General features: G+C 43.2%; 1 protein-coding gene across 1 annotated transcript; it reads right to left on the bottom strand.

The window, feature by feature from the left end:
• Positions 1–3,028: 3,028 nt before the first annotated feature.
• LOC147436296 (protein HOMOLOG OF MAMMALIAN LYST-INTERACTING PROTEIN 5-like) lies at positions 3,029–26,870 on the bottom strand. Its single transcript, XM_086488131.1, has 6 exons — positions 26,650–26,870; positions 7,454–7,554; positions 6,629–6,738; positions 6,463–6,538; positions 6,179–6,343; positions 3,029–3,736 (listed from the first exon to the last, which is right to left on the bottom strand). The coding sequence occupies exons 1-6, from the start codon at positions 26,738–26,740 to the stop codon at positions 3,239–3,241; spliced, it is 1,041 nt and encodes a 346-aa protein (XP_086344257.1). The 5' UTR covers positions 26,741–26,870; the 3' UTR covers positions 3,029–3,238.
• Positions 26,871–27,458: the final 588 nt, after the last annotated feature.

Below are 27,458 nucleotides of genomic sequence, written 5' to 3'. Positions count from 1 at the left end.
GCTAGATATTAGAAAAAAGCAAAGAAGTTGATCCTAGCATGATTATACATGGTACATGAAATTTTGCCACAGGGTGTGGTCCATCTATCAACTCTAGAAGATGTTTCTTTGCCGCTGGTAAATGGCTCCAGTATCAAATGCTACCACCCCTCACCATAAACCATCACCATAAATTATACGTTGCCACTCTCTCCCCACTAGTACTTAACCTGCATTGTGTCTTCTCCCTCGTGTAGTCTTGCATTAGACGTCGTGTTCTCCCTACCAACCTGATAACGACTCACCTCACTTCTATCATTATCTTCATCACAGTCTTTGCCTCACTTCTCTTTGCCCACTGTTTCAACGATATTCTTATGATGATTACGCGTCTGTCTTCTGCCCTGCAAGTTTTTCAATTGATTCCAGCTATGTTTAATAGTCGCATTGTGTTCTCTCATGCAACATTCTCCCATCTGGTTAACTGGATATGTACCTTTATTCAATGGCACTGAGGTCTTTATCTGTTTAATTGGGCACTTCTCTCTTCTTCATGGAGCCTTCTCATCTTAAACTGCATTACTACTTCCCTTCCCTGGTGTCCCTTTTTTAAGGAATATGCCTAGCAACTGTTGTACTCTTCTTTTCTTGATTGCGGTCTTCGCTTCACATGAGGAATTAAGTTTCTGTTTGTTAGCCCTTGTGAAGATAGCAGTGTCTGATTCATTTGCCAAATGTTGTACAAACCCATCTATCTCTCAGAGTAAGTTCTATCCCCACCTTAAGTCTGGTATTCACTCTACTGTCTTCATCTCCTCCACGCTCAACAGCAGCCTTGGGCTTTCCACATTTCTACTTGCTTCAGAGGCTCAAATCACTTTCCACGAGCCAGAGCATTTCCTCACCATGCCTTGCTTTACTCGTATGTTGTTTTCTCTCTTGCTCCACTAACACTCTAGATGGAAATCACCAAAAAGCTTGTCTCCTTAGTTGTAGTTTCCTGCTATTCTACCCTCCATCTGGCTTTCCCTTCGTCCCTATCTAACTCTCTCGCCTCTCCCTAATCTCCCTCGCCCCTGTCTCGCCCCTATCCTCCTTAATCGCCCCTACCAATCCCGCCCTCACCCGTCCCCAGCCACAATTCGCCCCTACCCTCTACACCCTCTCGACCCTACCCTTTTTCCCTCGCCCTTGCCCAATTCCAGCCTTTCCCATCAACCCGCAGGCCCTCTCTCGTCAGTATCACTCTACCTCTCTATCCTCGTCTGCCTTGCCCTTGCCAAGCATCTATTCAATAGGTCCAAAAAAATGAAAAGTGGTGTAATTTGGAGAGTGACGACAAAACTTGCGACAATGCTCAAACAAAGTGTGTTCTCAACAACTATCCATGGCGCCTACAAAACACACACAGTTGATCTTGATTCGTTGAAAGAAATAAGCCATCTCTCTCATCCAAGAAAAACAAACAAACCAATTTCATGAATCATATATTTATGGTCTCTTTGGACTCAAAAAACTCAAAATCTAGTTAAAAAAGTATCGATGTAGAGTCAACAAAAACATAAAACTCATCGATTTTCCTCGCTCGACCTTGAAAGTGTCCAAAAACTTGTGAGAATATGACTTTGATGATGGCAAACGAGTACTATAATTCACATTGATGAACAGTGGATTGAGTATACCAAAAGACTATAAGTTTCCATTGTTTATGTGTTTCAGATGAGCTGTCTTAAGCTTGAAAAATTGAGATAAAAAAGCATTCTTCGAAATTTGATCGGAAATCTTCAATATGTGAAGTTTATTGATCTCTATGCAACCTTATAATGATAAAGCTTTATCTTGCCACAAACAATATGGCATGTCATGCTTGGTTGTCCGGTGTCCTAGAGAATTCACTTGCCTTTATTGGTACTGGATCCTAGTGTTCTAAAGAACAATTGAAATCATTTTTGTTTTATTGCCATCATATAGCATTGTAGAGGTACTTCTAAAGCACAATAAATCTTCATGAAGATTCCTTTTAAGGGAAATTTTATGCTCTCTATGCAATTTCCAACCATATCACACTAACTTTACATACCATACTAGCTTTATCATAGCTAAAACCAACATGACAAGCCTGGTTAAATATGTAGAGTACACACATCATGCTAGCATGCGCTTAAACCATTTGGACACCAAAATCTACAATACTTCCAAAAAGTTAAAAATGCAGTATATTTTGAAGAGTGACGAATGATGTCGAAACAAAGTTTTCTCACCAACTAAATTTGGATCCGATATATCCATGGCACTTACCACACACACCCTCCAAAAATCAGCCCAGGTAAGAAAAACACACTTAATTTCAAAGTCCTTACTCTCATTGAAGAGGAACAAAAACCTCTAATGACAAGCCAGCTTCATAAATTGTATATCTATAATGTTTTGAGAAAGCGTGTTAAATTACAAAAACATTCATACGCAAAAACTCAAAAAAATGTGCAAAAAACGTAAAAAACATTGGTTTTTCTCGCTTAACCTGAAAAGTTTGCAAAATCTGCTGAAATTTTTTTTCCGAGGCTTACAAACCGGTACTAAAACTCACATTGTGATTTGCGGTAACAAGAAACAAGTAACTCCTAGATTTTATCAAATTTGCCCATCTCATGCCAAGCTCCCCATGTATTCTTGGTCCCACCATGCGAGCACAAGCATGCTAATACCCACATGGTGCACTCCACGTGTTAAGCTTTTGAGTGAGACCACAAACATTTTTGTCATTGTAGACTATGATATATAATAACTTTTTGAGTGAATTGCCTTAAATTTTGGAAATAAGGTCGATCCAAAGCATACAATATAACTTGAAAATAAAAAGTTTAATTTATGCAAGATATCACCAATTACCTAATTATATCAAAAAACTGCTTTCACACACTAATTATTGCGCAATTGATGAGCTATGAGATACAGAAGTATCCCCATTACTGAACTACGGTTAAGAACATTTGCAACTCGTTAAGAACGTTGCTTTATGCCAAAAGGTGATGCTCAAACTTGACCCCGATGTATAAAGGGAAGCTTTTATTTAAACCACGCTTGAAAAAGTGGCATTTTGAACAACCCCACAAAGTTTATCAAGTGACTCACCAGGATTGAGTAACTATAGTAGCTCACTATTAGAATGGTTGCCCAATCCAAGTGTGAGTTCCACCAGTATAAAATACAGCACATAACATTACAATTATATTACATTCTCATTTTGGCACTAGATAATTCACTTTGGTGAGTTGTTAGTTAATAAATCTATAGCCCGTTCAAGGTATGATATTGCAGATGGTATATCATCAAATGCAAGAGCACTCACTGCCAATTTTGCAACCTTTTGTGCTTTCGATACATCTCCGGCCGAAGGATGGTAACTCTCGTTTGCAACATCGCCAGTGACATTTTCGTAATCAAATACAACATTGGCAGTGGCATTTTCGTGGTCTGATTCGTGTTCCGAATCACTAGAGGAAAGCGCACTCAGATCTGCGTCGCTACAATCATAGAAGGACTGGTCATCCTCTGTCTCGTCCTGGTTATCTACATTGCTCACCGCCATTGAAGAGGTGGAAACTGAGCCAAAAATAAAGCTGGAATTACTTGAATCCTCCTCAGATAGCATGGTCACATGTGGGAGCTGATCTAGTTCAGCATTTGCATTCGGCTCCACCGCTGAATATTCATTGGGAGGATCAAGTGGATAGGCAACTGATTTGTTGGAGTTCAACTGTTCACACAGAACCAAATTTTCAATTAGCCAATAAAAAACATCAAACTGATGCAACGCCAGCATGAAATACAAGAAACAAACCAAAAGAGAAACAATGAAAGCATTTCCGGGCATTTAGATAAGCAATTCAAATCGATAGTCTATCGAGTATATACACGACGTAAATTAATTGACGCCCCTTATTTGCATGAAACTCTTATGTCCAATCATCCAATGGCTATCACAAAAGCAGATGAGCATAAAAGTCCAAACTGGATGTAGGATCATAAACCCTACAGTGGAAGGACTACATATACCAGGGGAATCTCAGTATCTAGTCTTAATGCATCTCCACATCCGTATCTGATAAGCCCAGTAATAAAACAGTGACAAACATGCATCTAGCTCTTAGGATAAAAACTGGACATAGGAGGTCAAAAATGGACACAAAATCAGCATTTCTGCCTTGAACTTCCTTTACAAACAGGAGAATGGCTTGATCATGTCTCTAGATTTCATCAATCTGAGAGTGAAGGGGCTCTGTCTAGCGATTCGGGTCGTGACCTAGCTCAAACCTTCATGGATGTGGATGTAACAAGAAGCCAGGGATGAAGCAGTACTCTAGCTTCAGTTTCTACTGCTGCCGACTCACCCTGAAGCGGTGTACTTGACATCACAACAGGCCTCTGCTCATGACTTGCATCAATCAACAAAGGGACTCAGAATCCTTCTTATCAAGCAATGATATACCCTTGGATCTCATAACAGACTGGGGATCTCCAGACATAATGCTCCACAATTTCCGCTTCCCCATGGCATAACATCTAGCTACGTGTTCAAAACTCAGACAAATAAACTGATCACTCAGAGAGAAACCAGAAAGAAAAGTAACATGATTCACACGGCTCTATATAATAGAGACTTCAAGAAATCCTCATTTCTAAGTCCTCTAAAATGTGTCAAAGGCATAAAAAAGCCTTGTTCCAGCACCATCTTACAACTATAGCCACAACATCTGCCTCAGCAATAGGCTCCATAGCAAATACATTTCTGTGGGTTTTCTATTCATTGCCCAATGCTACTCCACCATTATGTGAAAAGGGCCCAAACAAGAAAGGCACACTTCATACATCAGAGCTGGTGTGACAATGGTATCAAGAGTGTCCCTTTCATGCAGAGCTCTTGAAACTATGCCTAGCTGCGTGGTCTCTCAAGTCGTTCCTGTAATGCATATGCTAAACATATCACGTGAAAATAAGCAATCAAGGAAAGCGACTAAGAAAGGCAAAAAGATTTAAGGAAAGAAATCATTGATTGACGATGTTTGTCACAGCAGCATCGCTAAGGCAAACATGGTGATAAGCAAACAATTAAAAAACCATTTTGAACCATGAACAGGTCTACAAATCCAATGAAAAATGATATGAAGGATTAATGATGATTGTCAGCAGTACTGCCAAGGCAAATGTGGTGAAACGTGAACAAGAAAATAAGCAATTCTCATAAGGTCAAGTTCATGAGTTAGTAAGACGCAATTTAGAAATTTGCCTCTAGAAGCCAATTCATGCAAGATACGCAATTTAGCATTCTCTCTGCAGCTCCTAGCATGCAAAACTCAAAGGAAAGACGCTGGTGAATATAGACACCGGCACCTTTAATACCTTTTCAACAGCACCTACCAGCCTATCGCTCTGCCATCTAGCCACCACAAAAGACAAAACTTGTTTCGCTTCTAACCTCAATGGGCAGTAACGCATCAGCCAAGGTTACTCTTACACCATCTGGCAGCACATCTTGTCCATAGCCTGACATACAACCAACCCCTGAACTTTGAGCACATCAAGTTATAGCTCCAATTACAAACCTTACCTAAACTGCCAACAGGTTCGATACAGAAGAGCTGCAATCAGCCAGCTCTTCTGCTTCCTACAAGCCCTCTCTCTAGCCAAAGCACACGGGGACTCCCTCAGTCATCCCGTATTCCCAAGCAATAGTTGCCCTAAAAAAACTATTGTGAGAAGCATCATCCTGTCAATGCCATTGCTTTTGGAAATCCACATCCGACCAACCCACTGTGAATTCCTTTCAAAGAAATAGATTGATGCAATTCCAACCAGTGTTATCATGCTTTCTCAAACATTTATGCACCACTTAAAGCCCAGTAAAGATTAGAGGTCTTGTTCTTTGGTTTGCAAAGTTATGGTGAAAGAGCTCTGGCAGACCACTGCAAAATTATATCCACCCTCATTCATCAGGTTTAATTTCTACATTTGGAATTGTCTCTCCTCTAGGAATAGGGAGTTCTAATGTGCACTTTGAGGCTTGAGAGGAGTATCCTGTTCTTGAAGATCCGTGCATGTCTTCTTTTTTGCTGATTAGTTGCACATAATTCACAGATACCAAACCAGGCATTTTAACAAATTCTCCTTATGACCAAGAAAAAACTAAAGACACACTCACCACAGAACTCCTGAAGCGACCAGTTGAAACCGACAAAGCCTTGTCACTAGCAGGCCGACATGGAGAAGGCTCACTTCCTTGCTTCGAAACCCTCTTAGCTTTGGCCTTCAATGTCTTGTGAATTTCTGCAGCTCTCCAAGCAGCATACTTCTGCTTTTGCTGAACCTACCAAGCCCAAGAAGTATTCTCCGCTTTAACAAAGTTCCAAATAAAATAAAAGTTACGCAAAGGTAAGCTTGAAATATAAAACATTCTTGGAGTTGTGCGACAATCTGATTTCTTACATCCAATGGAACGTCACCAAAATTCTGCAATATTTCAAAAAATAAGCTGGCAGCATAAAATGTTTTGGCAGTTTTCCTGTTCCAATGGAAAAGTTCTGTTTAAAAATCAAAACCCGACTAATCGAAACACGCAAATAAAAGAAAACAGTGAAGGTGAGCCACTTACATCTCAACGTTCCCACTTCTTTCCTGCTTATCAGCCCTCATAAACATACTCAATGCAAAGTTCTCGATGTAAAGGCTGTCGTTGGAGCTCAACTGAATAGACTTCGTATCCTACATAGTACTTCACATAAACAAGTCATAAGATTTGGAATCATCAAAAAGCTTGCAATTTCCACAGCCAATTGGCACAATCTACAAGTTCAACAAAATTCATGGGTATGAAAGGCCACTTGTTTGATAACAAGATGCGTTTCTTTCAATCCCTTAGAACTTGCTTTATTTAAAACCTCTCCAAGTTTTGATAATAGATTTGTGCATGCCTTTCCAAAAGATTAGTTGATTGAGGAATAGTCATGGGTGTTTGTGCAGTTTATGTGACAGAGTTTACTAACCTTATAGCATCGTATATGTTTTATACCAGAAATCTCTCTATGTATCAAAAGTTTCATCATTAAGCCACAATCATCAGTCTGGAGTGTGCTATGCCATACTACTTCTAGTCAAGAATTGCATCCATGCCTAGTGAGTTTTCATAAAACCATCACTAAACTGAGTAGCCAAAATGGTGCCGCTAACGACGATCATAAATCTAGGATAAAGTGTTTATTGCAAGATAGCTACTTAGGAGCAACCAAATAGTCAAAAATCATATGCACAAGTTTCAAGCACCGAATGGTTGCTGCAATCTCTCCCCTTATGATAGAAAAGATGGAGGCAAGCTTCCAGAGATAAAGTGAACATTTCCAAAATCACAGTCAGGATCAACAAACAAGACATTGCTCTATAATATCTAATAATCCAGTATAGTTCAAAACTTAAAAGGTACCTCAGTAAGTTGTTGCATCAAAGTAGACAACATCATGTCCGTTGCTTTAGTTCGTTCATTTAAAGGGATCTTAAGCACTCGATTTTTTGCATAGAGTCTACCTGTGAAAAGAAACAAGAAGAGTCAGAAGTGCTATTGAGGGTTCCCCCTTCTATTAACCTAGCTCCTTTCCATTGACATTATTGTTCAACGACCTCAATTTTCAAGAACTTGGCAGATCCAGACGTCCACAACCTCGGGGGGTCTCCCACTACCGACGAAGGTTGCAACAGAGGATAGAGATCACTCTAGCTCGACATGCAAGACGCCCAACCAGAGTTTTGACCATGGAGGAGGTCGATGAGATCCGACAGCGACCGATGAGAGATTTCATATGAACCCACAAACCCCCCCCCCCCCCCCCCCCCCCCCCCCCTTTATTTCCTTTCTCCTTAGTGCCTTAGTGTTTTAGTGTTAGTCCTCTGTAACTGGGTAACTTTGTAACTTGGTAATTTCCGTACTCAGACATGGTATCAGATTCACCAATTGTAACTTTTTGGTCTCATAGGTCATTTTGGCCTTTTTGAAGACCTTAATATAACATTTCATTTCATTTTCTCTCTCTCTCTCTCTGGGGGATCATGGCTCTATACAAGTCAGTAGTGGGGCATGTACGCACTCTAGAGGGGATTTCTGATTTGGTTCGCTCCACTATTGGGGTGAAACACGGTTGCCCGCTATCTCCTACACTATTTGGCATGTATGTGGATGAGGTTGCTGACGACATTGAGAGGGATGGTGATAGAGGAGCACAGTTGGCAGGGACATGGATCCCACTATTGTTATATGTTGATAATAATGTGTTGATTTCCGACTCCCCGAAGGGGATGCAGCGTCATTTAGATGCTTTGTCCACATTTGCTCATGATAGTGGATTGTCTGTTAACCTGGGGAAAACCAAGGTTATGGTGTGTAACACCACACCACAGTGGGTCAGGAGGTCAGCACCCACTTTTACATATGGCCAAGAGACGGTGGAATATACAGATGCATACACCTATCTTGGGGTAGTCTTTAGTGGACCGACGTTTTCATTGAGCAGAGCAACAGGAACTAGCTTGACAAGAGCTTATGCAGCCTTGGGAGGATTGGAGAAGATGTATTCGTAGGTTCGGTTTCAAGAACCTCGAACAAAGCTGTGGTTGTTGACACTCTAGTGGCTTCAACTATGTGTTGGGGTAAAGCCCCATGTGGCCGGTTAGGCCAGGTGCCCACCCACTGTACTTATTTTATGTACATAATAGAATAAGGGGCCTCACATAGTGAGAGTGAGTTTTAGCCCCTGCAAACACAAGGTCTCCTCTTCTCCTCTCTTCTCCATTGCTGCACACACTCACACGCGCTCCCCGCGCACTTCAACCGGTATCAGAGCTCATGGCGAATGCAGAGAGCACACCGACATTGTGGTGGAGATTGCTATGAAGCTGTGAAACTTTCAGCACTGTTTTGCAGCAGGATTTTGGCTGAGAAAAAGATTGATTCCCACAAATCCTTATTGCAAACATCGTGGTCTACAAACTTTCCAATTGAAAGTTTTTCCAAATTCAGCACTGATTTTGTTGTACGTTTGGCAGACTGCCTGCACGTCTAGGGTACACAACTGCAGATTTTTACAGATCTGTTTTGACCTGTAAAAACAACCCATTTCAGGTCCATTCCCGCAATTTCTAACCGTTTTTTCGAGATCTACAACTTTGCAGAAGGAAGTTCTGCAAATTCTGACCATTTGAGAGATATGGGTTGATCGGCTGCAGGGTACTCGAAAAGTTGAAGATTATGTATGCCTATTGTGGTGATTTGCTACATTTGAAGAGCTCAGATTGAGCTCTGTCATTCTCTTGTTTTGTGCATTGAGGTTTTGCTCTCAGTGAAGAGAGTGTGGGTTGAGATTTTCAACAAATTTATGCACATACATTGAGAACACCTGTGGATGTATGCATTCTTGTGGACTCTCAATATTTGAGAGTGGATTCATCACAGGTTATGTACATTGACTTATGCAATTAAGGAGATTTCGAAAGTGTGGTACACGGATTTGCAGAGAGTTTTACAAGCATTTCTGGCATGATTGTGAGTTGAATTTTCAGCTGATTCGGATGCTCATTTGATACACATTTGTTGGTGCATGCTTGATGCTCGTTTGTATTGCCATGTGGATGCACATGATGTGCACTTTTCGGCGGATGGTATTCTTCGCCTTGCAATGGCATATGTGGATTGATTTTAGCTGTTGTGAGCATCAATTTGTGCCATATTTTGGTTGATTTGCATCCAGGTTTATGCTAGTATATGCCTTGCTTGTAGAGTGTCGTTGATGCACTTTGTGTTTCGGATTACAGGATTGTTTTCCAAGATTATGGAGTTGAGACTTTGGGAAACTCATGTATGCTTGAGTGCAGATTTTGTGCATGATTTGCTCATGATTTTGAGCATGTTTATGGCATGTATGGTTATTATGGTTAGATAGCCAAACACTGCATTTGGCACTCAGTGGTTGCTTTGCCATAGTGTTTTGGCATCGCATTGTGAGAGTGCCGGATTATGTCATTTGACATACATGTGGTAATTTCTTCAAGAGGAAGATTGTTAATGATAGTTTCATCGGATACCACATAGTGCTCTTGGATTAGAGCGGGTTTTTTGGCATCATTTGAGCGGTTTTGCTCATTTGTTTCGTTATATTGATCACCATATTTGTTGACAGTTCTCTTAAACAGCTTATGCCAGCTTTTGTTGTATTTTGACAATGCTTGGTGTATGAGTTAGCCAAGCTTTGGCTATTGTCAGTTGATTGATTTGTGCTTGATCTTGTCACAGGTTATTGCCATGGATTTGGCATGTGCATCATTGTCAAGGTTCATGCTTTTCCATACGAAGTTGGATGGTTCAAACTTTGAGCATTGGAAAGCAGGTATGCATGATGCATTGACTCAATTGGACCAAGTGTCGCCACTACAGGGCATGGATGCTAGGCCAAAGTCTATGACTGACGATGAGTGGGAGGACTTGGACGAGCTTGCATGTTCGACGATCATGTTACACCTTGGTGAGTCTGTCTATCGCATTGGATTGGATGCATGTACAGCTAGAGAGTTATGGCAAAGATTGTGCAATGCTTTTAGCAAAAATGAGTCTAGAGAGATGCCTACAGTCAAAGGACGATCTTGCAAGCACATAGATGTTGTGTGTTGGCATTGTGGTCATACAGGGCATGTACGTAGGCATTGTTTTCGGCGGATAAGACAGCACAAGAGGGATGCTATCACTTTGGATGATGTGGGAGGGCTACGCATGACGGAGATGTCGACTTTGTGTCACCAGGAGGTGTATTTTTCCTGTTGCCTTCCGTAAATAAGTATTAGATATATTTATTTTATTTTTACTTGTTTGTCCCAAAACCCTTGAAAAGGTGCAAGTGGACATTGCATGGCCAATGTGAAACGGCAGCAACCAAATGGGTTTCTCACATCGGGGATCTAGGTCGGTCAGACAGGGACTGCCCGGGCCAGTTAGCACTGAATTCTGATGAGTACGGAAGCTCGTGTGCGCCAAACTGGAATTTGGGCCACTCGTCAAGTCATTGCAACTTTATAAGTTGAAAGGGGCCAGTAAATTAACCCACATTGTAGATGTTGGTCAAATGGTAGTCTTCAATGATGGTCAGGAGACCGATAGGGACGCCATGGAAGCATCTCCTAAAATTTAGGGAACTGCTATTTTTGACCGGAAAATGTGTTCGCGTCATTAGCTCTGGAATGACAAGGGGAACATTTTATTGCTCTGCTGTCAAGTCAACTGACGCACCAGTTGAGATATTTTTAGCAGGGAAAGCCCAAACTCGGAAACTGGGCGATGTGTCAGCCTGTGAGTGATTCTGCCACTCTGGGAGGCAAAAACGAGCTGCATATCAACAAAGGGGGCGCCATTTTCAGCCTCAGGTGGATTGTAGCAGGTACAGAAGCTATGGAATGCTTACCTTGCCCTCTATGCAAAGTATGGTGACGGGAGTGATGCCCCGCACGCTACATACTGCTCTCTTTCTCCCCTACGTACAGTATGTTATGCCCCACTAGTGGGCTTCTCATTTGACCTATGTACAGTTCTGGGGGCTTATGCGCGTTTGCCAAGGCAAGAGCCTTCTGAACAGGAACCGGATTAGCTAATTGCTAATCCCCCACAGGTACGCACAGTTCCATCGCGAAAGATTGCGAGTTCGGAGAGTTTTCTCGCGTGAAAACTCGTCCAATTCACAGGGGAACTGTCCGATTGCGTGCGGGAGCCCTTGGGACACGCGTAGGCGTGTTCGCTCCGCTAAAAACGATCCGAAACAGCGAATTACAGCCTGCTGTGTTTTTCTGCAGGTTGAGGGTTTCGCACCCAAACTGCAAGGGAACATCGGGGGAGCCTCGTGAGAGCCTTGGGATGCGTGTACAGGCTTTTGGGCTCCCGGCAGTGAAAAACATAGAATTACAGCCCGCTGAATTTCTGTGACAGCTCACCAGAAAGCTTCCAGATATCGAGGGAATCCGTCCTAGACAGGTGTTTTTGACCTACAGGGGTTTTTGCGCCGTTATGCTGCCAAAATCAGGTCGAAAACCTGCGTTTTCAGCCCTCGCCAGGTTTGGACAGCTTTGTGAAAGCTTGTGCGAAGTGGTCGGATCGTCTACTTTAATTTGAATAAAGAAATACCGAAAGGGGCGCCAGTCTTTGGGGCCTACAGGGTGTCGGTCTCGTGTGCGCAGTGACATTCTAGTCGCTGGACGCAACTATGTTCTCTTCCCTTCTCAGTGCTCTGTGTAAAGTTAACAGGTAATTGAAATAGTACCGCCCTCTATGTTGTACAGGCCGGTTATATGGTTCCATCGACGGGATAGTCACTTTTTCTTCAAAAAGTGCAGCGTGGATTGTTGTGGGTGAAAGCAACACAGAGCTTGTCGATATGGCAGAGAAGAGAGACCAAATACCTGAAGAGAGATCTTCCTCACATGGCACAGAGAAAATTCCTTCAACTCTTCAAGAAGAGGACAGGTTGTTTAGAACTCAACTGCGTTGTTGCATGGACTTGCTTGAGCAGTTGGCTAACAACCCAAGGATGCAGGAATTCTTACAGGCTCCGACACGGGGTTTTCAGCCTCCTACATAGAGCATGACTGAGCCGTTGCAGGAAAAGGAGATTTCCAATGCGCAGAGGACTCATGATGCTCGAGGGAAAGCCCATGTGGTTGAGCAACTAGCGGTGTCCAATGATCCAAAGCAACTTGCTTTAGCTAGACAGGAACCGTTTGTGAATGGTCAAGGGAGCAATGAACAGGCTATGCATCAGACCCTTCCATTACCTAATACTTATCCTGGTTATTTTGGAGGTGGTTCAATGTTTCAAGCTATGGCTGGACCTTCCACAAGTTATATGCCAGGGAATGTGTTCGGGACAATGCAAACAGGCATGGGTAACCCTATGTACGCGAACATGGGTGTCCAACCAGGTTTTCAGGGTGCCTATGGTCAGTTTCGAGTGCCTGGAACACAATTTGGTATGGCTGGTTTTTCGCAGCCATACGTACAAAATGCAGATATGACAGGGAAAACAGTTGATGCGAGTGCTGGAATGAACACTCATGGAGCACCACTATTACAGGCACCTGTTTATGATAATGTGGCTCCTTTGAGTCAGCCTAAGGATTACAAGGAAGGTGGGCAGGGAGTGAAGTTTGAAACTTTCAGAGGAACTGAGGACCAATTGAAGGCTTTGACCTTCATACAACAGTTCGATGCAGCTTATGCTAGAGGCAACTTCACGGAATCTTCAAAGATACGCAAGGCTGCCACTTTCTTGAGAAAAGAATGCGCTTCAATGGTGGACCGCATTGTTGAACCAGGGTCAAGCCCCAACAACGTGGGTCCAATTCAAACAACTTTTTGCGCCTGCATGGTTGACAAACACTTTTGAAGTGGATGTGATGACGGAATGGCACGAGTTGAATGCTAAACAGTGTGCGGATCTGGAAGAGTACAATAAACAGTTTTGGGCCGCACTGTTGCCAGTCACCTCTTACAGGTTTGTGCCATTGTCAGAACAGATTGAGAAGTACTGTTGCGGATTGCCCAAGAAAATCAGGGACTACTGCACAAAGACTACTGTCATGAATATGTTTCAGTTGATAGAAAATGCAAGAGTGGCCAGCAATCTGTCGAAGGGAGATTCCGATGGATTTAATAGCCACAAGAAAGGGTCCCAGGGCAAACAGTTTTCAGCCAAGGGCAATGTTGCAGCAAAGCCTTCTGAGCCTCCCACAAAGAAGCCCTCCACTGAAGAAGGTGATACGTCCAAGAAGCAGTCTAAGTCTTCTTCGGGACGAGGACAAGGACAAAAGAGGCATTTTTCTGGCAAAACTTTTGAAGAACGGAAAGCTCTTAGGGAGGCCAAGAAATGCTACATTTGTGAACAGGAAGGACACTTTGCAAATGAGCGCCCACAGAAGAAGTCACAGGATAAGGATGACAAGTCAGACCATAAAGGGAAGAAGCCAAAGCCGAGTGCAGGACTTGTTCCAGATTTGGTTGGAGATCAGCCAAACACAGATGCCACGGAGCTGTGCAGAGCTTGGGGCAAAGTTAGAGACCAGACAGTGCTGGTTTTCTTTGATCCAGGAGCCCGTGCAAATTTCATATCACCAGAATTGGCATCAAAGTTGGGCATTCGTGCAGAGGAGATGGGTATGACAGGCGAAGCAAGTTTGGCATGCCCAGGACATTCAGAGCCTGTTACTCCCATTCTGGGAAAGCTTCGTCTGCACATTCAAAGCTATGTGGATACGGAAGAATTTCATATTATGCCGCTTGAGGGCTGTGATGTGTTATTGGGTATCCCATGGTGTTACAGGTTGCATGCTATGGTGGATACTTACAACAAAAAGATTACCCTTGTACATAGAGGAAAGATTCATGTCCTTGATGTAAAGCTTAAAGGCGAGTCTGTTCCAGTTGTTTCTGCTTCTGCTATTTCATCTGTAATAAAGAATCATCTTTCTGTGTACTTGATCTTTGCAAAAGAAGTACCTCAAGTTGTATCTAATTTGTCTACCTTAGATAAAGACAGGTCAACTTTTTTGAGTGGTTTCAGTGATTGTTTTTCGGACTCTTTGCCAGGGGAGTTACCTCCTGAGAGACCTGAGGATCATACTATAGATCTTGTGCCAGGTTCTAGTCCACCGAACAGACCACCATACAGGGTTAGTGCAGCCCAGCAGAAAGAGATTATGGGTCAGGTCAACGAGCTTTTAGAGAGAATGGCCGAGTAGTCGCATATGAGAGCAGAATTCTTTTGAAGACTGAAAGGAAATTGCAAGTCTATGAGAAAGAATTGCTGGCAGTAATTCATGCTCTCACTAGTTGGAAACACTATTTGCTAGGGGCTGATTTTGTTGTCCAAACGGATCATCAAACCTTGCGATATTTTCTTACACAGACGAAGTTGTTTGAGAAGCACATGCGATGGGCAAACATCTTGTCAATGTTCCATTTTCAGATTGTGCATGTGCAAGGGAAAAAGAACGTGGTGGCTGATGCGTTGTCACGAAAGCCCCAAATTTCAGCAGTGTCAATTCCGTACCATTGTGAACTAGACGAAATGAAGACACTATGCTGAAGATTCAGATTTTGCAAGGATCTATGACCAGCTTGTTGATGGGCAACATCATGAGCACTATATGCTTAAGAATGACTTTCTCATGATGCATGGAAAGTTATGCGTTACTAAACAGTTACGGCCAAAGATTTTGATGGAAAGTCATGCTCCACCTTATGCTGGGCATCGTGGAATTGATGCGACAGTGAAAGGGGTTGAGGCATTCTTCTATTGGCCAGCTTTGCGTCAAGATGTTGACACATTTGTAAGATCATGCTTAGTATGCCAAAAAGTCAAATTTGACAGACAAAAGCAACCGGGATTGTTGCAGCCATTGCCGATCCCTGATAGGCCATGGGAAAGTATAGCAATGGACTTTATCTTTGATCTTCCAAGGACGCAAACAGGAAATGATGGGATTTGGACTATCATTTGTAGGTTCAATAAGCAGGCCCATTTCATTCCTGTTAGGAAGAAGATAAAGCCAGAACACATGGTCAAGATATTCATGAGCAATATCTTTAAATATCATGGGATGCCTCAGTCAATTGTCAGTGACAGGGATCCACGTATGACGAGTCTTTTCTGGAAGGCATTGTTTGAGAACATGGGCACTACGCTCAAGTTCTCTTCTTCGTTTCATCCGCAAACTGATGGACAGTCAGAAGAGGCAAATTCTACTGTCTTGGACCTACTCAAATGTTATGTCTCAGAGCACAAGGCAACTTGGGAACACCATCTCCCATTGGTTGAATATGCTTACAATAACACTGTGCATACATCAACAGGTAAGGCACCATTTGAGATAGTGGAAGGAGGAAAGAAAGTCCCACCCATTTTGCGGACTAAGGACAAGATATTTGAGGCAGACAAGTATGTGCAAGATATGGATGAAACATACAGGAAGATAAAGATTGCTCTTGAGAAGACTCAGGCTAAGCAAAAGAAAGCTGCTGATCGTCACCGTCGTGAACTTGTATTTTCACTTAGTGATTGGGTACTTTTGCGCTTTGAAAAGGCCAGGTTAAGGAAAAGGAAAGGCAAGGAACGCTTGTTTCCTAAGCTCAGTATGCGATATTATGGTCCTTTTCAGATTTCAGAAAAGATCAGCGATGTAGCTTACAGGTTAAAGCTACCAGAAGGCTGGAAAATACATAATGCTTTTCATGTCAGCCTTCTAAGGCCCTTTGTTGGTGATGTGCCAGAGAATATGCTTGGTGAGGAACAACCCGAAGTGGAAGAATTGGATGAAATCCTTGTTCCTGAACAGATATTGGCACATAAAGAAAGAAAGGTTAAGAGGAAAAGTTGCAAGACGCTATTTGGTGAAGTTCAAGAACTATCCATCATTAGATGCCAAATAGATGGAAGAGTCTGAATTGCTTGATTCACCTCAGCTATTGCAATTGTATCTTGAAGCCTTTCAAATGGAACCCACTGTGACTTGATGCAACCTTTTTGGAGCAAGGCAAGAGCATGGTTCATGATGCTCAAGAGAGTAGTTAAGTAATTGTATCTACTCTTTCCATACAGAATTTAGCTAGAGAAGTTTGTGCTCAAGAGTACACTAGAAGACTTCTATGCTTGATATATGTGTCGTAGCCAGGTTGGTGGGATTGTTTAATCGTCCAACGCTACATTTCCGGAAGGATGTATATCTTGGATTCCCATCATAGAATATATGTGATATCAAGAGATATCTGCATGTATTATTGGCATGCAAGCGAGGTCGCTTGCAGTATTTCAAGGGTGGGGTGTGTCACCAGGAGGTGTATTTTTCCTGTTGCCTTCCGTAAATAAGTATTAGATATATTTATTTTATTTTTACTTGTTTGTCCCAAAACCCTTGAAAAGGTGCAAGTGGACATTGCATGGCCAATGTGAAACGGCTGCAGCCAAATGGGTTTCTCACATCGGGGATCTAGGTCGGTCAGACAAGGACTGCCCGGGCCAGTTAGCACTGAATTCTGATGAGTATGGAAGCTCGTGTGCGCCAAACTGGAATTTGGGCCACTCGTCAAGTCATTGCAACTTTATAAGTTGAAAGGGGCCAGTAAATTAACCCACATTGTAGATGTTGGTCAAATGGTAGTCTTCAATGATGGTCAGGAGACTGATAGGGACGCCATGTAAGCATCTCCTAAAATTTAGGGAACTGCTATTTTTGACCGGAAAATGTGTTCGCGTCATTAGCTCTGGAATGACAAGGGGAACATTTTATTGCTCTGCTGTCAAGTCAACTGACGCACCAGTTGAGATATTTTTAGCAGGGAAAGCCCAAACTCGGAAACTAGGCGACGTGTCAGCCTGTGAGCGATTCTGCCACTCTGGGAGGCAAAAACGAGCTGCCTATCAACAAAGGGGGCGCCATTTTCAGCCTCAGGTGGATTGTAGCAGGTACAGAAGCTATGGAATGCTTACCTTGCCCTCTATGCACAGTATGGTGACGGGAGTGATGCCCCGCACGCGACATACTGCTCTCTTTCTCCCCTACGTACAGTATGTTATGCCCCACTAGTGGGCTTCTCATTTGACCTATGTACAGTTCTGGGGGTTTATGCGCGTTTGCCAAGGCAAGAGCCTTCTGAACAGGAACCGGATTAGCTAATTGCTAATCCCCCACAGGTGCAGTTCCATCGCGAAAGATTGCGAGTTCGGAGAGTTTTCTCGCGTGAAAACTCGTCCAATTCACAGGGGAACTGTCCGATTGCGTGCGGGAGCCCTTGGGACACGCGTAGGCGTGTTCGCTCCGCTAAAAACGATCCGAAACAGCGAATTACAGCCTGCTGTGTTTTTCTGCAGGTTGAGGGTTTCGCACCCAAACTGCAAGGGAACATCGGGGGAGCCTTGTGAGAGCCTTGGGATGCGTGTACAGGCTTTTGGGCTCCAGGCAGTGAAAAACAGAGAATTACAGCCCGCTGAATTTCTGTGACAGCTCACCAGAAAGCTTCCAGATATCGAGGGAATCCGTCCTAGACAGGTGTTTTTGACCTACAGGGGTTTTTGCGCCGTTATGCTGCCAAAATCAGGTCGAAAACCTGCGTTTTCAGCCCTCGCCAGGTTTGGACAGCTTTGTGAAAGCTTGTGCGAAGTGGTCGGATCGTCTACTTTAATTTGAATAAAGAAATACCGAAAGGGGCGCCAGTCTTTGGGGCCTACAGGGTGTCGGTCTCGTGTGCGCAGTGACATTCTAGTCGTTGGACGCAACTGTGTTCTCTTCCCTTCTCAGTGCTCTGTGTAAAGTACCGCCCTCTACGTTGTATAGGCCGGTTATACTTTGCTTCCATGTTTACTCTTGACTTTCTTATGTCGTTTTTGATGACACATTACCTTCACATTGGATATTAGATGTGAAGGTAATGAGTGCTAGATTTCATGTCACGCTGAGTCGAGAGTGGTTTAGCACATATGCTAGTGGTATGCTTGGAAGTGTGTGTCTAGCTTATGTTTTAGTGCATGACAGTTGGTGCAAGAGATATCAGACTATTGGTGCCGAGTGGTGCATCATACGTGTTGCGAGATGTACGCCGTGTGCCAGGTTTGACACAAAGCTTGATATATCTGAGTCAGTTACGAGACAACGGATCCAGGTAGTGTTGGACGAGCACAATTTCAGATTGCATCGTGGACAGCTAGTCATAGCGAGAGGTGTTAGTGTTGGCATGATTCATACAATGCGAGTACGTCACGTACAAGACGGCACTGTCTTTGTGAGTACGCAGCCATGCAAAGAGACGAGGCATGTCTCCTTTGCGGGTAGGTTGCATGATGCTCCAGTTTGTGAGCATGTTGAGCCAATTGTGCAGACAGTCGTGCAGCAGGGCATCTCATTCGTGAATACGATGACGGATATGGATGGCTTGAGTACTGAGGATTCAGTCGTGATTCAGTCATTCATGGATATGCTTAGGCCAGAGGCTGATGTGTGTGAGTTAGAGCTAGGCATTGCTCTTGCCACACAGGGTTCAAGACAGACAAATGCTCTTGGTGTGCATTTGACATGCGATGGACATGAGGATGGATTCCAGGGATTGGAGCTCGGGTCTCAGGGTGATTGCCATGAGTGGAGTTCTGAGCCAGATTTGACTGAGATAGTCACATTGGCAAAGATTGTCAGGATTGCATCCGCATTCGGGAGTCTCATGTACGAGATACTGATCTCGAGACCCGAGATTGCATTTGCGATAGGTGCATTTGCAGAGCAGTTAGTCGTGCAATGATTGATGTTGGCCTTGAGCATAAGGGTACTTTGCAACGTATGGTGAGATACCTGCAGGATGTGTGCGGCTTGGTGAGGAGTATGGTGTCGATCGCTCTATACTTTCTGTACGAGTTGGATGCACACAGATTCAGTGAGCCAGTGGGTGTTGGCTAAGGTCATACTTATGATGGCCTGCCTTGTACAGGTTTTGTACGGTTTTCTTCTCTCTCACGGCCACATTGGCCTTTACTGTGAGGATTAGTGGTGCTAAACCTATATTTAAGACTAAAACTTCATACTTAAGATCAAACTGAGACTTAAGAGACAAGAACACTTGTTGTTTGAATGATTGAATGACTTAAAACTGAGTACAATAGGCTCCTTATATAGGAGCGAAGAGACACAAATGAAAAGACACGTCTCATGGTGAATAGACATGACTCTAGGTGTAGAGACACATCCTTTGGACAAAGAGTTGCAACCATTGGGCGAAGAGTCGCACCCGTAGAGCGAAGGGGTGTGACCAGTCGTCGAAGGAGTGTGGCTTTTGGCGAAGAGGCGCGTCTTTTGGGCAAAGGGGTGTGACCATCCAAGCATAGGGGTCCTCCTTGGCATGGCACTTCACGTATCTGCAACTAGGAGTAGATGTAATACTGCAACATAGTCACAATCGTGACATTTACGTGGGAGGTTGTTGGGGTAAAGCCCCATGTGGCCGGCTAGGCCAGGTGCCCGCCCACTATATTTATTCATTATGTACATAATAGAATAAGGGGGCTCTTATATTGAGAGTGAGTTTTAGCCCCTGCAAACACAAGGTCTCCTCTTCTCCTCTCTTCTCCATTGCTGCACACACTCACACGCGCTCCTGGTCGCGCACTTCACTATGCTCTATGGGGTTCAGATTTGGGGCCCCTCAGTCGACCACCAGGGCAGATCTAGTAGCACTGATGGATGGAGATGTATGGAGAGGCCTCTAGTCTCTATGAGTCTCTTGGATGATTCGAGCCTCAGTGCCACATGAGATTATTCAAGCTGAGCTAGTTGCCCCCCCCCCTCTCATAGTTGAGGCCCTTACTAGATCAGTTTTCTTCATGCATAATTTATGGGACCTCCCCAAAGACAGATATGCTCGGCTAGCCCTTGAGTCATCCCGACAACAAGCGCTACAAGGGGACACAGCATGTTGGTATGGGCAGATGACATCATGGTTTCGGTCACATGGCTTCGGCATGGATAGATTGCCTCCATTCCAGTACTCCTTGGATGTACCTTCCCTTTCTCTCACATGGACAGAGATCACTAGACTTATATGTTAGGATCTCATTCAACTAGATACCAAAAGCACATGAATACAACCGGTACAAGAGTTGGGCACGAAGATGGCTTTCTATAGAGAGCATCTCCTCCAACTAACAGAAGATGGATATGTGATCAGGCCAGCCTATATGGACACTCATTTATCCTGTGGGATACGATGTGCTATTGGTCAGATGCGCACATCATCGCATCAGCTAGAGATTGAGACTGGCAGATTTAGGAGAGTACCAGCAGAAGCCAAGATATGCCAGTTGTGTCATATAGAGCCAAAGATAAGAGTTACATCACATTTGTCATTGTCCAGTATACTATGAAATACGAGGCCGCTTTCACTGTCTATTCAGAGAAGGCTTTGGACCATTGGCTAGAGTCATGGGTTTATCAGGATCAGAGATGCCTCGGATTGTTTTTGCTAGAGCTACGCAGACACAGGGAGAGTCTCTTGAAGAGACCAAGCAATGGGAGACATTCACAGAGGGACTTCTTTAGAGCAAGGACTCAACAACCAGATGAGCATGCTTCACAACAAACTTCAGAGCCCACTTCTACCAGAGGTATATTAGTGGGCAGAGCCACTGAGCTCGGGAGAGCTAGATGCCCACGTCTACGGGGCGACCACGATATCAATGGAGACTCCATCAAAGAATCAAGACTATTCTAGTATGACATGGGAGACGCCCACTACGACTATTTACAGAGGCGGACATTGACAAAGATCTTCAACGACCGATGCAATACTTTCTTGGACAACGCCGCATCCTCAGGCATGGATGATGATGATGATGATTTCAGTTTGACGATCTTAGTCTTTTCGTTTAGTCTTTCACTCTACTTCATTTTATTTTATTTTATTTTTGTAACCAGACATTGAATAGATCCACAAGGATTGTATCACTTTGGTCTCATAGGTCATTTTGGCCTTTTGAAGACGTTTAATATAACATTTGATTTCATTTCATATCTCTCTCTCTCTCTCGGGTTCATCACTATTTTTTGTTGTTTTTAAGGGGTTTGTATTGTTAATTACACTTTTTAAAGGATTTTCCACTGTTTTTTTTGTTGTTTTGTAGGGTTTTAAGTTTGTTTTTCGTTGTTTTTCAAGGTTTCGTCGTTGATATTTTTTGTTTTTTAAGGTTTCATAAACGTTTCTTGCTCTTTTAAAGGATCTCTTGTTTTTTTGTTGTTTTAGAGTCTCTCTCTCTCTCTCTCTCTCTCTCTCTCTCTCTCTCTCTCTCTCTCTCTCTCTCTCTCTCTCTCTCTCTCTCTCGTCCCACGATGAGACAACCTCTAAATGCCAACGCTAGGGACAAACGATAAGATTGCTGGAGTTTCTTGGCAACAAAGATGGCAGCCCGGGTCGTACACAGCAAAAAGACAACACTCCCCCCCCCCCCCCCCCCAAAAACCAAAATGATGACGTGGCAGCAGGCAGAACGGCCAAATGATGACATGCCATCAGGATGTACGGACGGAATGCTTGAGTACTACATGCTTTTTCAGCCCCCTCTGGTGAACAGTTTTCATTCCCCTCAACAAGAAGGAACCCCTTTCATTGGCGTCCAAGCAAAGCCTTCCTTTTCATTAACGGTTCATGCTCGAGTATGGACTCTCACCTCTCATTGTGGAAGCATCGGGTAGCCGCCTTGGAACAAGACATCTCCTCACTTACAGTGAAATTGGAGGCTCTCCGGCAACAATTGCAACAACCTTTTGGTATCAAACAGTTTTCGACGGTTTCTCAGCAATCTATGTCTCACCCTCAGCATGTTTCTTCAGAGACAACCCAACACAAACTCACTTTGCTTCAGCAACAACATGCTCAGAAGCAACATTCTTTGCAACATGACTGTTATAACAAGCCTCAACCTCAAAATGATCATCGGCAAAAGCAGCAACATGAAGCTTTCAGAAGATCTCCCCTTAAAGAGCATTCAACCTCTTCGAAGTGGGCTCACATAGTGGCACGTGTTTCCGACCCTAGTCAAGTACTCAGTCGTGAATGCCGCAACGCTGGACAAGTTCCCCCTTGCGAGCCATGCCATGCTACTCCTACTCTGGAAGACTTAATACCCGTTGATAAAGCTGAAGATTCAAGAGATTTTAGTTCATGTGTGGCATCCCAAACGCACACAACTTCTTTGGTTGTGGTCAGGGCAAAAACAAAAGCCTCGTCACCGCCCTTGCAGAATGAAGTCTTCGTTTCTGATGAGATAACTGATGCTGTGGTGAATGATAATTCTTCAAACTTGAAGATACCAATTCTTACCTTCAATGATACAAAGGATAAAACGGATACAGAATCTTGCAGCACGACTTTAGTCGTTGCAATGGAATATTTGGACACAACTTGTTTCACAGATAAACCTTTACAAATGGACGTACCTCCAAACACTATTATGTCTCAGTCTACGACATCCCTTCAAAAGGATTTTACTGTTCCAGACAAACCAATGGAATACCTTACAGATTTCCAACCAGTGGTCTTTACTCAAAAGAAAACTCAAGTCAGTTTATCAATAATTTCACTCGAAGCAGATACAGATTCAATCTTTTCTTGGGCAAAGCTCGAAGTTACAAAAGACTTTGACAAAAGCACTAATCAAGTTGCAGATGTGATACTGATACTTTTGAAAAAGATGAGACAAGTTGCAGATATGATCAGTTTTCAGTTTGGCAAAATAGTCATGATCAATAACAGTGCCATGACGTGGGAATTAACAAGAGCTTTGGAGCAGAAGCACAACAAAAATACATTTCCTCCTCCCGGAGTTTCTACAACTACCCTGAGTTTTATTTTAAGAGGGAGGGAATGTCACGTTTGTGACTTAACTACATTACAATACTTACTCGTTGATGCAGATATGCGAAGTGCCATGCCAAGGAGGACCCCTACGCTTGGATGGTTGCGACTCTTCGCTCAAAGGACATGCCTCTTCGCCAAAAGCCACACTCCTTCGACGACTAGTCACACCCCTTCGCTCTACGGGTGCGACTCTTCGCCCAATGGTTGCAGCTCTTCGCCGAAAGGATGTCTTTACGTCTAAAGTCATGTCTCTTCACCAAGAGACGTGTCTTTTCATTTGTGTCTATTCGTCTCCTATATAAGGAGCCCTTGTATCACACATTCAATCAATCAAACACAGAGTCTTCTTAAGTCTTTCTTTGAGTTCAGTTCAGTTTCATAAGTCTTAATCATGAGTTTAAGTACTTAATAGAGGATTAGTACCTAGAATCCTCACATTTAGCCTTTATCCAACAATTTGATATAGCTTTTTGGAGGCCGCTATACAGAGCACTCCAAGATTAGACGGGCAACATCCTTTTTGAAAGGCAATGCACGGACATGGTGGTCCACTCTTTTGTTAAGAAAAGAAGCACCGACAAAGTGGCTTAAGTTTAAGAGACTCTTTATTTCTTCGTGGCTCACTCAAGAATACGAACGAGACGTGATGAAGGACTGGAATCATCTTCGGATGGTCAAGGGAGAACCCTTAAATACTTATTGTGAGAAATTTTGGGATGTTTTTCTACCTGCTTCATCCTTTAAGAAGATCAGTTTCAAGCAGCAAATCGAGTGGATTTGTTGTGGACTTCCCAAAGAGATCCGAGATTACTACCTTGAGCAGAAGTCTGAGTCCATACAACAATTGATGGGACATGCTAAGCGGGGATTTGCTATACATTCAAATAACTTGACCTCTGGTAGTCATGGGGGGGCGATCTATGGTATAGATTGTATCTATGGTTTCCTTGACATCTATATACGTTACTATAACCTGCTTTTTGAGTCTTGTTTTTTGACAAAGTGTAATCCAGGACGATTACTCTTAGCCATGTCACAATCCGATGACACGGCATAGCCATCACACACGAGTAAAAACAAAGAAGGAGAGGCCGAGAAAGAGAGAGGAGCAAAGACTACTAGCATGGCACTTGTATGCAATTTACAATGCTAATTTTGGACCGTACGGACTCCACACAAAATTTAGATCTTTCTGGTCAACTCATCCTTTCGGAAGTATTGACGTACTAAGTTTGTCGTCCATCTAGTATATCTCATCCAAGCAGGAACTCCTGATAAACTATGTTTACCATCCATCTAGATTATCTCATCCAAGCCAGAACTCTTGATGCACTAGAGTTAAACCCAGCTTCATGATGTAAAAGTCCACTTTACTATGATAGGGTCAAAGAAGTGCTTTGTTGCCTTGTATTTTGCCATAGGCTCTACATAATTCTTGTGATGAATCTGGAAGAGTTAGGGCACAAACATCTAGAACTAATCCCACCATCATCTCCTCCTTGGCGGGAGGTTGCTCTGTAAGTTCCGCAAAGACAGTTGATAAAATTGTGGCCTGTCTGAAACATCCAAAACAACAGCCCTCTTGCTGAAGAGTTTCTCTTTACTTCTAAGTAAGTCGTGTACATTGTTGTTAAGTAACCACCAGAGCCCTCATCAAAAAAGGATAGGTGCACTCAGATTCGCGTGTAACACACTGCTGAATGAAGTCAAATACATGAGAAACACCAAAATGTCTACAATGCTGCTCAGATTGTTGCCAGGTAACTTCATCCTCTTTACCCAAGTACAAGTGGGCTCAACACCAACCAAAACGCCAAAACTTAATTCAATTCATCCGATCACACTGCCCACAAAGCATCAAGAATCTCCTCTAGAAAAGTGAATAAAGAACCCTACTAAACATCCAGTAGATCCATGAATGCATCTGCAAACTCCAAATCTTGGAGACCAACCCTTCTAGGAAAAGCAGCAAAGAAAACAAACAAGCAGAGACCCCGTGTGAATCCCTTCCAAGCCCCAATCTGCTAAGAGGAAAGAAGTCACCCATAAAGCCATAAATAGTCACAACACTAATGTAGGGTCTCCAACAATTTATTACCACAAAAAGTCCGCTCACTACATAATCCCCTCCAAAAGGTCTCAATCTATCCATACAAGAAGTGCTACCCTCGATTAAACATACACATAAAGGATGAATAAAGTGAGCTAAAGGGGGGTTTCGAGCAAACATTAATCAACCTAGCAAGAGACTTCAGGCATGGCAGAGCAAGGTAAACTGCCCAAAGAAATGCTTGTACATGACACATGTTGTCGCTGCATAAATAGAAAAGGGTGGTCTAATGATGTACATGATTCCTTCTCATTTTCAGTCCTTATGAGTATGTGGAATTGCCAAACAGTATTTAAGGCTCGTGAATCAAAACCAAGTCATTTCGATGCCAATCCACGACTCTAACATGGGCCATCTCATAAGCAAGGCAAATGGCACTTCACGCACATACTCAGTCTTCATCATACAATCTAGGGTGTGCAAGCACACCACCCCATCATAACCCTCAATAAAGTTGCCACTAAAATGATACACAAGAGATTGGGAAATTCAAGCTTGAGATGCATAAATGGAGTTAAGATATCAAACGTGAAAACCATAAGGTGTGACAAATGTCCATCCCAAATACAACCGACAGTAATCAAAGTAAACCAACACCACCCCAGAGACCCATAAGCCGTGAGATGCACATTAAACATGTAAGATAACATTTCCAAAGCAAGAGAAAAGCAAGACAAAGGCAAGTTGCCTTCTAAATGACAAGAGACATCTATGCAAGTCTTGTCTTTTAGCACCCTGACGCTACGCTTCACATCACATATATACAAACACAAATAAAGTTCAGATGAACAATCTATCCATCCGGCCTTCATATATTTTCAGTCAGAAACTCAAATTGAACGTCTACAACACTTTTTTTACTTCCATAATGCTCAGCAGCTCGAGGTCCGTGTCTAACATCTCCACTGCTTCGATGTATATGAAGCGAACAACAGATTTTTCATTCTTATCATTTCTGATGGGTAATTGCCCCCCCACACTTGTGTGCATATGTGCGCATGCTCACTCTCAAGACCAGAAGCAGAAGGGCATCAAATCTGCGTTTTGACAAATTAAGTTGACAAAATTTGCAGTGCAATCAGGGTTTGCGAGGTCTTACAGTAGTAAGTTACAAGAGGCTCGTATTTCTGTATTTCGTTTGCACGTCTCAGATAAGGAAGTAAGGGCTTTGCTAGCTCGTCATCGTCCATCTGTGCCGGTGTTACGTCTGTGCGCAAGGCCAGCTAAGCGTGTACCATTTGAATTGTTATGGACGACATTTGGTTCGGAGACTGAAACAGAAGAGCGACTCGCACGAGACACCGCAGAAGAATTATACCATTCGTATCAAATGGTCGGACGGTGGGACATTCGAATCAGTAGTCAGTTCATACTTTACTAACATCTAAGAGAGCTTTCGCACGGAGAACTGGCAAAGTTTTTCTGCCCTCGCAAAATTGTTTCTACGTTGCGCCTCGAGGAAGATTGTGCAAGCACAGTTGCTCACCCTTTTTCACACGGAATGGTGGAGAGGAGTTCTACTGGTTCACACATAGCACGCAGATCTGTGTAGCTTTTGCTCAAAAAGTGTTGTGTGGCAAATTTTGTCTCTGTCTCATTAGTTGAGCTTCTAGTGTTCCACCCATCAGCGGCATGAGCAGCCCAAAACAAACGCATGAAAGTGACTCATGCCATGCCAGGTGGAAAGTGCATAGTGTGAATGGGGTAGTTAGGGGCAACAAATTCCATTGGTGCACGCGAGAGAAAGTTCATTCTAAATGTGCAGTCTGAACCCAACCTTAGGGCATGCACATCCTCCTCCTTAATCTGTGATTGGCTTATGCTTGTAGATGGAGGTGCATTGCACACATGCCCTCAATTAGCAAGAAAGGGGATGCAAGCTAAAATAGAGCTTGTTGGAGGCTTCAT

Source organism: Adiantum capillus-veneris, chromosome 18, assembly GCF_014529385.1.
Source record: "Adiantum capillus-veneris isolate H3 chromosome 18, ASM1452938v2, whole genome shotgun sequence".
Taxonomy (NCBI): Eukaryota; Viridiplantae; Streptophyta; class Polypodiopsida; order Polypodiales; family Pteridaceae; genus Adiantum; species Adiantum capillus-veneris.
This window is presented reverse-complemented; position numbering and strand designations above follow the sequence as displayed.